The sequence below is a fragment of the Erpetoichthys calabaricus genome, chromosome 5 (assembly GCF_900747795.2).
Source record: "Erpetoichthys calabaricus chromosome 5, fErpCal1.3, whole genome shotgun sequence".
Classification (NCBI taxonomy): Eukaryota; Metazoa; Chordata; class Cladistia; order Polypteriformes; family Polypteridae; genus Erpetoichthys; species Erpetoichthys calabaricus.
In genome coordinates, this window is record NC_041398.2 from 246,925,651 (window position 1) to 246,939,070 (window position 13,420).

At 41.9% G+C, this 13,420-nt stretch overlaps 1 protein-coding gene across 1 annotated transcript in view; it reads right to left on the reverse strand.

The window, feature by feature from the left end:
* The window catches only part of usp38 (ubiquitin specific peptidase 38), an 85,255-nt gene that overhangs the window by 56,968 nt on the left and 14,867 nt on the right, over positions 1–13,420 (reverse strand). Inside the window, exon 3 of the mRNA XM_028802737.2 lies at positions 7,981–8,116. Coding sequence (XP_028658570.1) covers positions 7,981–8,116 — 136 coding nt within the window. The remainder of the gene's footprint in view (positions 1–7,980; positions 8,117–13,420) is intronic.

Here is a 13,420-nt window from a genome sequence, read left to right on the forward strand (position 1 = left end):
AAAGATACAGCAGGAAGACTCATGTCTTTCTATAATTTGACAAGTTATATATCTTCAGTCACTCGCGTTAATCACTTTTTGAAAATGTCTCCTCATAGTTCCTCCTCACACAAAAAGGAAGCATACCTCCTTAGTATTACATTTATTCTCAAAAAAAACAAGTAAAAAGCATTGCATTTTTTGGCCTGAAAAATGACATTTTTATTGAATCTCATCTTTCTACTGTGAAACATGCAAAACACTTAAAGTACAAAGTAAAAATGTGAAATAATAATTCGTAAAAACAATAATAATGCTAATGCGATATATACTGTCAAAAACATGCAAAACACTAAAAGAAAAAGGTTTAATAATGACAAATAATAATAATAATAATTCCAAATAACATCCATCCATCCATCCATTATCCAACCCGCTGAATCCAAACACAGGGTCACGGGGGGTCTGCTGGAGCCAATCCCAGCCAACACAGGGCACAAGGCAGGAAACAATCCTGGGCAGGGTGCCAACCCACCGCAGGACACACACAAACACACCCACACACCAAGCACACACTAGGGCCAATTTAGAATCGCCAATCCACCTAACCTGCATGTCTTTGGACTGTGGGAGGAAACCGGAGCGCCCGGAGGAAACCCACGCAGACACGGGGAGAACATGCAAACTCCACGCAGGGAGGACCCGGGAAGCGAACCCGGGTCCCCAGGTCTCCCAATTGCGAGGCAGCAGCGCTACCCACTGCGCCACCGTGCCGCCCTTCCAAATAACAGGAAATGAATAATAATAATGCTAATCTATAATAATAAAAGGCAAAGCCCTCACTGACTGACTGACTCACTCACTCACTGACTGACTGACTGACTCATCACTAATTCTCCAACTTCCCGTGTAGGTGGAAGGCTGAAATTTGGCAGGCTCATTCCTTACAGCTTACTTACAAAAGTTAGGCAGGTTTCATTTCGAAATTCAAAGCGTAATGGTCATAACTGGAACATATTTTTTGTCCATACACTGTAATGGAGGAGGCGGAGTCACGTATCGCGTCATCACGCCTCCTACGTAATCACGTGAACTAAAAACAAGGAAGAGATTTACAGCACGAGTCACACGCGGGAACGAAGGTAAATGACGTTAATTTTTAACTGTCTTTTAATACTGTGTAAGCATACATATTAACACATGTGCAATTAAACGTGTGCATTTACGGGGTGATTTCTCAGGCTTAAAAGCTCACCTTTTATCAAACGCGGGAACAAAGGTAACTGACGTTGTTCACTGTCTTTTAATACTGTGTAAGCATACATATTAACACATGTGCAATTAAACGTGTGCATTTACGGGGTGATTTCTCAGGCTTAAAAGCTCACCTTTTATCAAACGCGGGAACAAAGGTAACCGACGTTGTTCACTGTCTTTTAATACTGTGTAACCATACATATTAACACATGTGCAATTAAACGTGTGCATTTACGGGGTGATTTCTCAGGCTTAAAAGCTCGCCTTTTACTAAAAAGGTAAATGCAAAACTATTTTCAATCAGTTTATTGAAACGCTCCCGTTAAGGATTGCAATAACATATTCGCAAGAGAAAAGAACGAAGTAGGGGGAAATGGAGGAAGAGCCGCAAACAGCAAAAAATTAATTAAACAATTGAGAACGGAGCGACTTAACCATACAAGCATGTTCATAAGGGAAACAAAGCACGGTGTAAAACGTAAGTTTAAATTAAGTTTATAGAAACGCTCCCGCTGCGGATTGCAATAACATATTCGCGAGATAAAACTTTAATGAGAAGACACGAGGTATAAACGAACCACACGCCGTGGCGCAACGTTAGGGGCAACAGTTTCAACCATTCTATGATCTGCTTCTCGCAATTGAAAGACGGCACATGGCGGATGTTAGCCGACTTGCTGACCGCAACGTTAGGGGCTTCAGCTATGGCGCTGACGCCACATCTCAGTGCCAACACTTTGCAGACTGTACTTAAAAGACACGCCCTCCTCACTGGACAGTTAAAAACACCAATCAAACTAACGATGACATCAAGTATTACCCAATCAAAAGTAGGAAAGGAGGCATCTTCATAAAATGCGTGTGGGATGATTTGTATGAGACGCTGCTTTAAAAAAAAAATTATAAAAAAAATACGGGATAAATCCCGTCCAGTATTGATTCAAAACGGGACGCGCAATTTCATTCTCAAACGCGGCACCATTCCGTATTTTAAAGGACGGGTGGCAACCCTACAGTGCCAGGTACCCACCCATACAATCACATTGTGATTCAGACTAGGAATGCAATGAATGTAATTACCCCGATCTACATACAAGGCGAAAGTCTTGCAACATTCAAAGATGATGGTTTGGGATAAGTACACCATACAACATAAAAGAGCTTATGAAGCCTTGAACCGAAAAAAGCAAGATCTCAGAGATCGTAAAAAAAAAAAATAGGAGGTAATGTCGTTTTACTCGCTGTAGATTTTAGTCAAACATTACCAGTTATTCCACGAGGGAGACCAGCAGATCAACTCAACGCGTGTTTAAAATCCATGCTTCTCCCACGCTCGGTTATATGTCGCGTGTTCTCGGGTAGGTGCACCAAAAAATTTATACATTTAAGCATGTAATGGGCAAACAAAAAATGAGGTATACCCGAAGGCACTGCAGTAGTACTTAATGTAACTTTACTTCTTAAATGTTAATGTTTTACTGTTTAATAATTTATACGCTTCTTATATGTTGTTCAAATTCTTTTATCAAAATACCACTGACAGCGCAATGCACGATAACATGGAGTGAATACACCATACGCATCCGCCCACGGCTGCCCTGCTGTGCGCAGATAGGAGTTGATTCTACAATAAAATAAAATAAACATAAAAAGATAGTACACGTGACGTACTATATGTGTACCACATTTGAAGTGTATAGGTGAAACGGTTTGCGAGGTACAGGTCATTTAAAATCCTGGACAAACACACAAATTGCCACGGTAGCAAATTACAGAAGAAGATTTTACTGTTTAATAATTTATATTTATATGAAATGTGCTTCTTATATATTACTTCATATTCTCATATGATAATGATGTTAATGTTTATATTGATTTCTGTGTTATTAAAACTGCATGTATGTGTGTATATGTATATATATATATATATATATGTATATATATATATATATATATATATATATATACTAGCAAAATACCCGCGCTTCGCAGCGGAGAAGTACTGTGTTAAAGAGGTTATGAAAAAAAAAGGAAACATTTTAAAAATAACGTAACATGATTGTCAATGAAAGCCCGTTTCAGTCAGTAACTCTTATGTGTGTGTTTATGTATGTGTGTATATATATGTAGATGTGTATATGTAGATATGTATATATATATGTATATGTATATAAATGTTTATGTGTGTGTGTATATTATATATACAGTAATCCCTCGCTATATCGCGCTTCGCCTTTCGCGGCTTCACTCCATCGCGGATTTTATATGTAAGCATATTTAAATATATATCGCGGATTTTTCGCTGCTTCGCGGGTTTCTGCGGACAATGGGTCTTTTAATTTCTGGTACATGCTTCCTCAGTTGGTTTGCCCAGTTGATTTCATACAAGGGACGCTATTGGCAGATGGCTGAGAAGCTACCTGGCTTACTTTTCTCTTTCTTTTGCGCTGACTTTCTCTGATCCTGACGTAGGGGGATTGAGCAGGGGGCTGTTTGCACACCTAGACGATATGGACGCTCGTCTAAAAATGCTGAAAGATTATCTTCACGTTTGATCTTTTCTGCAGCTGCTTCCTGAAACGACATGCTGCACGGAGCTTCGCATACTTAAAAGCTCGAAGGGCACGTATTGATTTTTGATTGAAAAACAAACTCTGTCTCACTTTGTCTGCTCCTGACGGTGGGGGTGTGAGCTGCCGCATTCAACAGCTTACTTTGTCTGCTCTTGAGGGAGGGGGTGTGAGCTGCCGCCTTCAACAGCTTTGTGCCGTGGTGCTTCACATACTTAAAAGAAAAACAGCCCTATTGATCTGTTTGCTTTTCTCTATCTCTGTGACGTGATCTGCTCCTGACAAGTACTCCTTTGAAGAGGAAGATATGTTTGCATTCTTTTAATTGTGAGATGGAACTGTCATCTCTGTCTTGTCATGGAGCACAGTTTAAACTTTTGAAAAAGAGACAAATGTTTGTTTGCAGTGTTTGAATAACGTTCCTGTCTCTCTACAACCTCCTGTGTTTCTGCGCAAATCTGTGACCCAAGCATGACAATATAAAAATAACCATATAAACATATGGTTTCTACTTCGCGGATTTTCTTATTTCGCGGGTGGCTCTGGAACGCAACCCCCGCGATGGAGGAGGGATTACTGTATAATATATAATATATATATATATATATATATATATATATATAAAAAAAAGACAGCAACAGTTATAACAATGACAACACAATTACATTGACAATCATGTTACGTTATTTTTAAAATGTTTCCTTTTTTTTTCATAACCTCTTTAACACACTACTTCTCCGCTGCGAAGCGCGGGTATTTTGCTAGTATGGTATATACTGTCAAAAACATGCAAAACACTAGAAGCACAAAGTCAGAAGTGTAAAATCAAAATGAGGTGGCGCTGGTTTATTTGAAGCAGGGTCATCAGAAACTCAGACGTGAACGACCCTTTCGGATTCATCAGATTCACTTTCGGTTTCACTGTTCTTTTCAATTTCACTGCCTGAAGACAGATTCACTTTTTCATCACTGCTCACATCACGGTCAACAGTGTGCAACACCTGGACTGCTGAAAAATGTTTCTTACGAGATGCCATTATGAGACTAGGAGAAGACGTGTCTATATTGTGGCACGAGTAACGCTTGGGACTAATGCTGTTAGCAATTTTACAGCCTGAGTAATCCTCGGATCTAGCACTTAAGCAAGACACGTCTATACTGTTGTCCGAGTGCTGCTTGGGTCTACCGCTAGGGAGGATCTAGAGCTGATGCTTGCCAACAGCAGTGTTGGATGAATTTAATATAAAAGACAAAGAACCAACCATCATGACTGATAATGCAGCTAATATTATCAGTCGCTACAGCTTTTGTACTGTAGTTCCCTCACATCGACTGCTTTCCAGAAATGCTCACTTTGAAATTGCAGGCTGGCCGGGTGAGGTGCATTGGCAACTTTTTTCACCATAGCAGTACAGCTTAGCTATTTGCTTAAAGAGAAGCAACATTTCTTGGACTTGTGAACACACACACTTGTGATTGATGCAGTCACACGATGGAACAGCGCATTGGAAAAGCTAGAACAGTTTTTGGGCCAGCCAGCCAGCCATCTCAACAGCACCACATACTGTATATATAGTGAGGTTGCTCCCGGTGTGACTGGCATGCATTGCAGTGCACTTGTCTGCAACACATCCACCACAGTTGCCCAGTCATTTTTAATTACCGTATATACTCGCTTATAAGTCGGGTCTTGAAACCCGAAAAAACAAAAATCAGAACCTGACTTGTATGCCCGTTCAAAAATGCGACACTTAAATTTCCTCCAATCTCTCACCAGTTCCTCAGACACATCAAATTTTGTTGCAGCAGCGCAGTTACCAATTTCTGTCACCACTTCAGCGAATTTTAATTTAAAACCAGCTTTATATTTTCTTCTGATTTAACGCTCCATCGTAAATATGGGATGCTCTTACGATAAAGGTTTATGAGGGTGCGAGATACAAAAAGACACTAAACAGATGCAAACATCACTTTGGAACAGTTTGGGTATTACTGTGTGGTCACGCAGGCACAATAAATAGACAAAAAAAAAAAAAAAAGACAGTGTGCTCCGTGGTTACTCTCTCAATTGGGCGTTAGCATATCATAATCTCTTGGACCAATAGCGCGAGTTTTGCGCATTCAACTTATACGACTGACATTATAAAATACCAGAAATTATACAGTAAAATCAAGACGCGACTTATCCGCAGGAGAACTTAAACGCAAGTACATACGGTAAGTGCAATATGACAGTTACATCGGAATCTGCTGTCCTAAATGTTCATCTGTCGCCAAAGTGGGGCTGCCAGAGGTCAGAGGGGTGTGCACGTACACGGGCTTTCAGACTTTCCCATGTAACGTTATCTGTGTTTGCATACTGTAGTCAGATGTCTGCACCCCGCCCTCCTGAGCTCTGATTCTGCCCCATCCCGCGCCATGCAACAAGGGCTACTTGTAGTAAAGTGCTTTTTCTGTAGAAAGACTTAACAGGAGAATTAGTGACATCTACTGGATGGTGGCTATGAGGCTAGGGATCTGCACTGGCAATCAGAAGGTTGCCAGTTCAAATCCCATAAGTTCCAGGAGTGACTCTACTCCACTGGGCCCTTAACCTGCAATTGACATTACTTTGCACCCAGCCCTGCAAGCAGGCTCCCCAAACTGCCGGGAAAACCTGGGGGTTGGTAGCAGAATTGGCAATCTTCCCGTCAGAAAAAACCTCACAGTGTTTCATTCCATCTGAACTGGTGTGCTGCTGAGCTGTCACCCATTGCATGGCTGCACTCGGGTTGGTTGTGTCATGTGGTGGATGCAGCAATGCACTGTATCAGTGTAGCTTCCTAACACACTCACACACTCACTCTCTCTCTCTCTCTCTCTCTCTCTCTCTCTCTCTCGGACTGGATGCGAAAAATAAAGACAGGCAAAAATATAAATATATATAGGAACTGAGCAGGATAGAGATTCACAAGTTTGATCTTGAGACTTGAAGAATCTATATCAGATCTTTTAACCCCCCGTAGACTATTGTCGTGAAATCACTTCAAACCTCTTCCAGCCTGAATGCAGCTGAGGCGGCGTATGTATCCCACCAATGCCAGTTAAATCGTATTCAATACGTACCAAGGATCGTATTGGTAGCACTGGTCACGCCATCTAACAGACACAGTGGAAACTACAATCTGCCTGATGGAAGCAAAGTGTTGGCATAGTCGTGCACGTGGATTTTGACCGCTAATTTTCGAGAAATTGTCCAAATTTGAGGTAAGTTGTGCTAAGATAAAAATACGTACCAGCCTATTGCTTGCTTGTGTGCTATATTCAAATTAACAATCTCTGCTTAATTCAGCATCTGCTTGATAGCAAAACCACAAATCATTTCTTTTTTTCTACAGTTGTAAATAATTTTAGGCAACAGGGGTTAAACAAAAAACTAATGATTAATCTGAAAAAATCAATATTTTTACTAGGGGGGGGGCCCATCTGTAACCATACAACTTTTTGTCCATTTTCTAACACTTATTTTGCATTTTCTGCATTGCACCCATTCAACTTTACAGACGTCTTTTCATGGATGTGCTGTTAAGGTAAGTTTGCCATTAAGGATGTCAAGATTTGCTGTTGTAATTCACAAGTGTTTTCTTGACAATTTTAGCTAACGTGGATTTTACAGGGCGGCACGGTGGCGCAGTGGTAGCGCTGCTGCCTCGCAGTTAGGAGACCCGGGTTCGCTTCCCGGGTCCGCCCTGCGTGGAGTTTGCATTTTCTCCCCGTGTCTGTGTGGGTTTCCTCCGGGCGCTCTGGTTTCCTCCCACAGTCCAAAGACATGCAGGTTAGGTGGATTGGTGATTCTAAATTGGCCCTAGTGTGTGCTTGGTGTGTGGGTGTGTTTGTGTGTGTCCTGCGGTGGGTTGGCACCCTGCCCGGGATTGGTTCCCTGCCTCGTGCCCTGTGTTGGCTGGGATTGGCTCCAGCAGACCCCCGTGACCCTGTGTTCGGATTCAGCGGGTTGGAAAATGGATGGACGGATGGATGGATTTTACATTCATGGTGCAATAACTATTAATACTGTGTGTACTAAATAAAAAGTTACATAGAACTCTACTTTAAAATGCTAATTAAAATTATTTACAGCTTGTAAGCATAACACATTTTGCAGTTCTGTATACTGCCAGTGACGGAGGCCTCTCACCTGCACAAAGCTCGAATCATACTGGCATCTTTTACATTCTGGTCAGTAGTAAGGCTCCGGATGAGAACTGTAATCATCTGCAATGGGATGTGCTGAACGAGACTTGCCAGTGCAATAGAAGGCTCAAAGGAAGGATCTGTATCAAAAGAGAAAGGAAAGTTATTGGTTTTAAATCTGCATGTATTAAAAACAAGCTCAAGAAGGTTTAGGGTCACTACTGACACATGTAAAGAGTCCAGTGAAATGTGCGAATCAGAATGAAACACAGAGCCATGATTAGTGAGCAGAACGACTTCACCTTGAAATGTCTGCCACGTCCTTACCTGAAAAATCTCAGAACCGGTTTATCGGAAAGCTTTCAAGGGAAATGTACGGGAGTCCCAGTAGAATTTCTTTTAGATGTGCGGACTTTTGTACATCAATCCATTTGTAGGCACTTTGCATAAAATCCACAAAGCACCTACTGTGAAAGTCCATGTCTGTCTGTCTGAAGGAAACAACACGTATGAAATTTGTCCAGACTGATCATTTTCCATTTAGATATCTGGAACGGATTGAGCTGTACAAAGTTTTAACATTTCAAAGCTTCCAATTGGAAATCGTTGGCAAATTTGTGTGCTCATCCATTTCAGAACGGAGAAACGTTCAGTGTGACTTCAACTGGGACTGAATTAGTTTATGGTTTCAATTTTACCTTGAGAGTGGTTACTTGAACTTGTATCTTTTACTAGGGGGCTCTGCTCATTTTGCTCGCCAACCCCTGGGCGGGCGCTACACTCTAGCCACTTCGTGGATCTGCCACTCACGTATGGGGAAGCTGATGTACAATTTAAACATATTGTTATTTTCATGGGAATTGTTACATACACATAATAGAACAAACTATTTTACATTACAGCAAGTAATGACTCATCATGACTCAGGCGCCGCCGCGAGTGGCAGCCTTTCCAGCAACTCCATTTATGACTTTATCTTTCTACCCTTTTCTCTATTTTTCTCTATTTCACTGATCACTCCGATCACTTTCTTTTATGTGGACTTGTTCCCTTATTTCTGTGAAGTTCCCCTTGGGATTAATAAAGTATCTATCTATTAACCATAGTAAAAAATAGTGAAACATAATTTTCTTTCAACTTATTATGTTTTATGTTGCGTTAGAGGTATTTGTTGAGTTATACGTTTTCGTTCTGTTTGGCTTTGAAATTAACATGCAAATACTTTTTAAACTTACACTTTTACCATAAAACTTCAGTAAAAACAGTATTTATAATTAATGTTTTGTCAATATCGCACTGAATTTTGATTCTATGTTTGGAGTTTCATCGTGACAACGCAACGTATTACTGCCCATGAATGCATATCGTTTCTTTCTCTCTAATAAATAAACTGACTTTTTTGAATGTTTGTCCCTGTGATTTGTTAATTGTCATAGCAAAAGCAATTCTAACGGAAAACTGTTAACGTTTTAATACGAATGGCATATCAAGATCTCCTTTGGTGTCTAATGTTATCCCCTGAACATATACAACATTACCTTTCTTGTTGCCTGTTAAAATTTTACACGTCAGAATTGTTGGACCAATTTTGAATACAACTAATCTTGTCCTATTGCAAAGCCCATCACTCATACATAAATTACGCAATAACATTACGATACATCCTTCTTTCAACAGTACTTTGGCGGGTGGAAGACCAGACAGTGTTAACGGTTGTAGATATTCTTCGTGATATTGTAAGTTGATGTTTTCATCTTCCACACCACCAACTGTTTAAGCAGAGTCTATTGATACATATTTAACCAGTTTGTCGTGTAACTGATTGACAATTTTCGCGTTAATTCGTTTCTTGCTGGTATGATTGGCCGTGTAGTCATTTCTTCTGTTGGTAACTCTTTGTGATGAAATTCTTCAGTAAGATTTGGACATAATAAGTCTTCTTTTATTGGGAACTTAAAGTGAGGAAAATGTAAAAATTTATAAGAGCCGAGAGCACAGGAATGAGAGGTGAGAGAACCGTGGTTGTAAATGTTTGAGAGGAGGGCTGAACTTGAAAGTCTCTTGGCAATAGTCTCGTCTCAAGGTTTTGTTTTATAATAGAGAGATGTACTTTCCTCTTTTACTCATCTGCTTGGGTGTCCAATGCAAGTGAGTCAGAGTGCGCAGGCATAAACATGCTCAAGAAGCAGCTTCTTCCCCTGATGCTTTAGGCAGGTTAACACTAGAATCCCTGAGGCCTACGAAAATATTTGTAATGCCAGGCCACCTTAAATTCCCTCGCGCCTCCTCATCAGAGTCTTTCTTCTACAAATGTGTCAGTCAGCATGGAGCCTGCTATCCAATCCCCAACCAAGGCACCTGAAGTCAAGTCACATGTAAAATTCTCAGAGCTGAAGTCTCTTTATCTGGCAGTGGGGTGTTGTAGCGAGTACATAATATATTGTTATTTTGAATACATGCATTTCATGTATGTTCCGTGTCTACAATGATCAGGGTAAACGTAGGATGACAGGAAATGAGGCAAGAAATGCTGAACACATAACTAAAACAGAAACGTTTTTCATGTTACAGTAATAATGGCATAATCCTGACGTGAAGTGTATAATGTGTGATAGCTGGTACTGACTACAACTTCAGCGAATATTTTGTGATTGAGGTTTACAGGAAAGGGCTCGATATAGGCATTCCCTAAATCAATCAATTGTGTTCCTGTTGACATCATATCATTCGGATTTCACCACATCGGATGCACAGAAATGGGCAAACAGAGGAAATGTGCAGTGTGCAAGACAAATGCAAGGAAACAATGCTGTAGATGAGATGTTGGACTACACATGCTTTCAAGAATGGCATCAAAAATAGATTTGGATCGGACTAAAGTTTGAAATTTCTGAAAAAATTCTGGTACTGTATTTGAAAATAGATATTTTTCTTACTATTCAGATGTAGATGGATAGAAATCAAGTAAAAAATATTCAGAAAAAAATTTGGCAGTTAGTGGGTTAATGTTGTGAATCCTTTATATTTGCGGATTTTCACGAGTTACAGTAATGCCAATGTCTGGTGAGAATTTCATGTGAATGGCCTTATGGGAAATATAGATTTACTGAAAAGAAAATGTTGATGCGTTCAATACTTATTTCGTCCACTGTAAAACCCCATGGTTACGTGTGCAAAAATGGGAATTACGCATTCATCCTATTTGAACTTTTTATTATCTTATATATAAACATCTACACGTGGAACTGTGTGTGTGTGTTCGTCTGTCTGGCCCAGAAGTGCGACGCTACAGCATGAAGCTCAAAGAGCCGGCAAGGCGGCTCCAAGTTAATGAGTCAGAAGAAGAAAGAAGTATGAGACTACAGCACGAAGCTGAAAAGAAGCGACTCTGTCGCCACAGTGAAACCGACGACGAAAAACAAACTCGCTTAGCCACTAATACACAGGTGAGACGAGCACATCGGCAAAACGAAACCTCTGAGGAAAGAGAAACTCGCTTAGCCGCTGATAGACGAGTGGGGCAAGCACATCGGCAAAACGAAACTGCCGACTCTGCATTTCAATAGTTTCTCGGAGCCCGGGCTTTTTACAGCATGGGCTTACAAAGCTAGTCTTACATATAAACGTTTACACATGAAAGTGTGTGTCTGTCCGGCCCAGAAGTCTGGGGATACAGCATGAAGCTGAAAGAAATTGACTTTGTCGACCAAAGTGAAACCTCTGAGAAAAGAGAAACTCGCTTAGCTGCTAATATGCAAGCGAGGCGAGCACGTCGGCAAAACGAAACCGCCGAAGAAAACAGAACCTCACTTAACCGCTAATGCACAACCAAAGCGAATGATTGATTAAAGTGCCAGAATCCATGGTTTCTAGGAGCCCGGGCTTTTATCCAGCATGGCCTTACACAGCTAGCGTTTCAACTCTTTCAGGGCTGATGTTGACTTTTGTCAAAATTCAGGAGTAGATTATGGCAGTCGGCTGTAAGCCGTGGCAAAACTCGCCGTTACTTTTTTAGTTCGAATCTCTTTGCTTGAAGGAAAGTTACGCAGCTTTGTTGATTTGACCTCGATTTCCTGCATGTGAATGAGTAGTAAAGGGTAAACAGCCTCTAAAATGGCATCGACATCTGGCGAGACTAAAGCAAATGTGCAAAGCAAAACACTCCATAGACGTTTTACGTATTATCGCTGAATCAGGCTCTGACTTTTCGGACTCTGAGTTTGATGCAAGTGATCTGGAGATGGGGTGGCACGGTGGCACAATGGGTAGCGCTGCTGCCTCACAGTTAGGAGACCCAGGTTTGCTTGCATGTTCTCCCCGTGTCTGTGTGGGTTTCCTCCCACAGTCCAAAGACATACAGATTAGGGGCATTGCCAATCCAAAATTGTCCCTAGTGTGTGCGTGTGTGTGTGTCTTGCGGTGGGCTGGCGCTCTGCCCGGGGTTTGTTTCCTGCCTTGTGCCCTGTGTTGGCTGGGATTGGCTCCAGCAGACCCCCCGTGGCCCTGTAGTTAGGAAATAGCGGGTTGGATAATGGATGGATGGATGATCTGGAGATGGATATCGAAAATGAAAGTGAGGTACCAGCATCAGCCTATCGGTCCCCAGTTGATCATGGTGCTGAACACGTTCGTGTAGCTGATACACCTACAGGAGCGTTCGCCTAGGAGGACTACCAATTATGATGACGAGGTACAAACCATATTGCGTCACACTATGACTGCCACCGTCGCCCACCTGCTGTGCGAAAACAGAGAGGTAGTCAGCCCGCCATGCATTTCTGCTTACCATCAAGGCGCCCCTGTGCAGCCACTGCTGCCAGAGATGCCGAACAGGCGCCAAGAGCAGCCACAGCAGGCAGCAACAGATGTTTTATGTTGATTTTATGTGTGAAACCTGTGCATTATGCACTTTTCAGAAAACTGAGTTTTTTGGAAAAAATATTCAGCCCTGGGCGGCACGGTGGCGCAGTGGGTAGCGCTGCTGCCTCGCAGTTGGGAGACCTGGGGACCTGGGTTCGCTTCCCGGGTCCTCCCTGCGTGGAGTTTGCATGTTCTCCCCGTGTCTGCGTGGGTTTCCTCCAGGTGCTCCGGTTTCCTCACACAGTCCAAAGACATGCAGGTTAGGTGGATTGGCGATTCTAAATTGGCCCTAGTGTGTGCTTGGTGTGTGGGTGTGTTTGTGTGTGTCCTGCGGTGGGTTGGCACCCTGCCCGGGATTGGTTCCTGCCTTGTGCCCTGTGTTGGCTGGGATTGGCTCCAGCAGACCCCCGTGACCCTGTGTTCGGATTCAGCGGGTTGGATAATGGATGGATGGATATTCAGCCCTCAAAATGTTAATAAAAAGATTTGGCTTCCTCCCACCTAAACGAAGAGTGAAGCCCCTCTCTTTCACTGTCTGATATGAATTTCCCCTTGGGATTAATAAAGTATCTATCTATCTATCT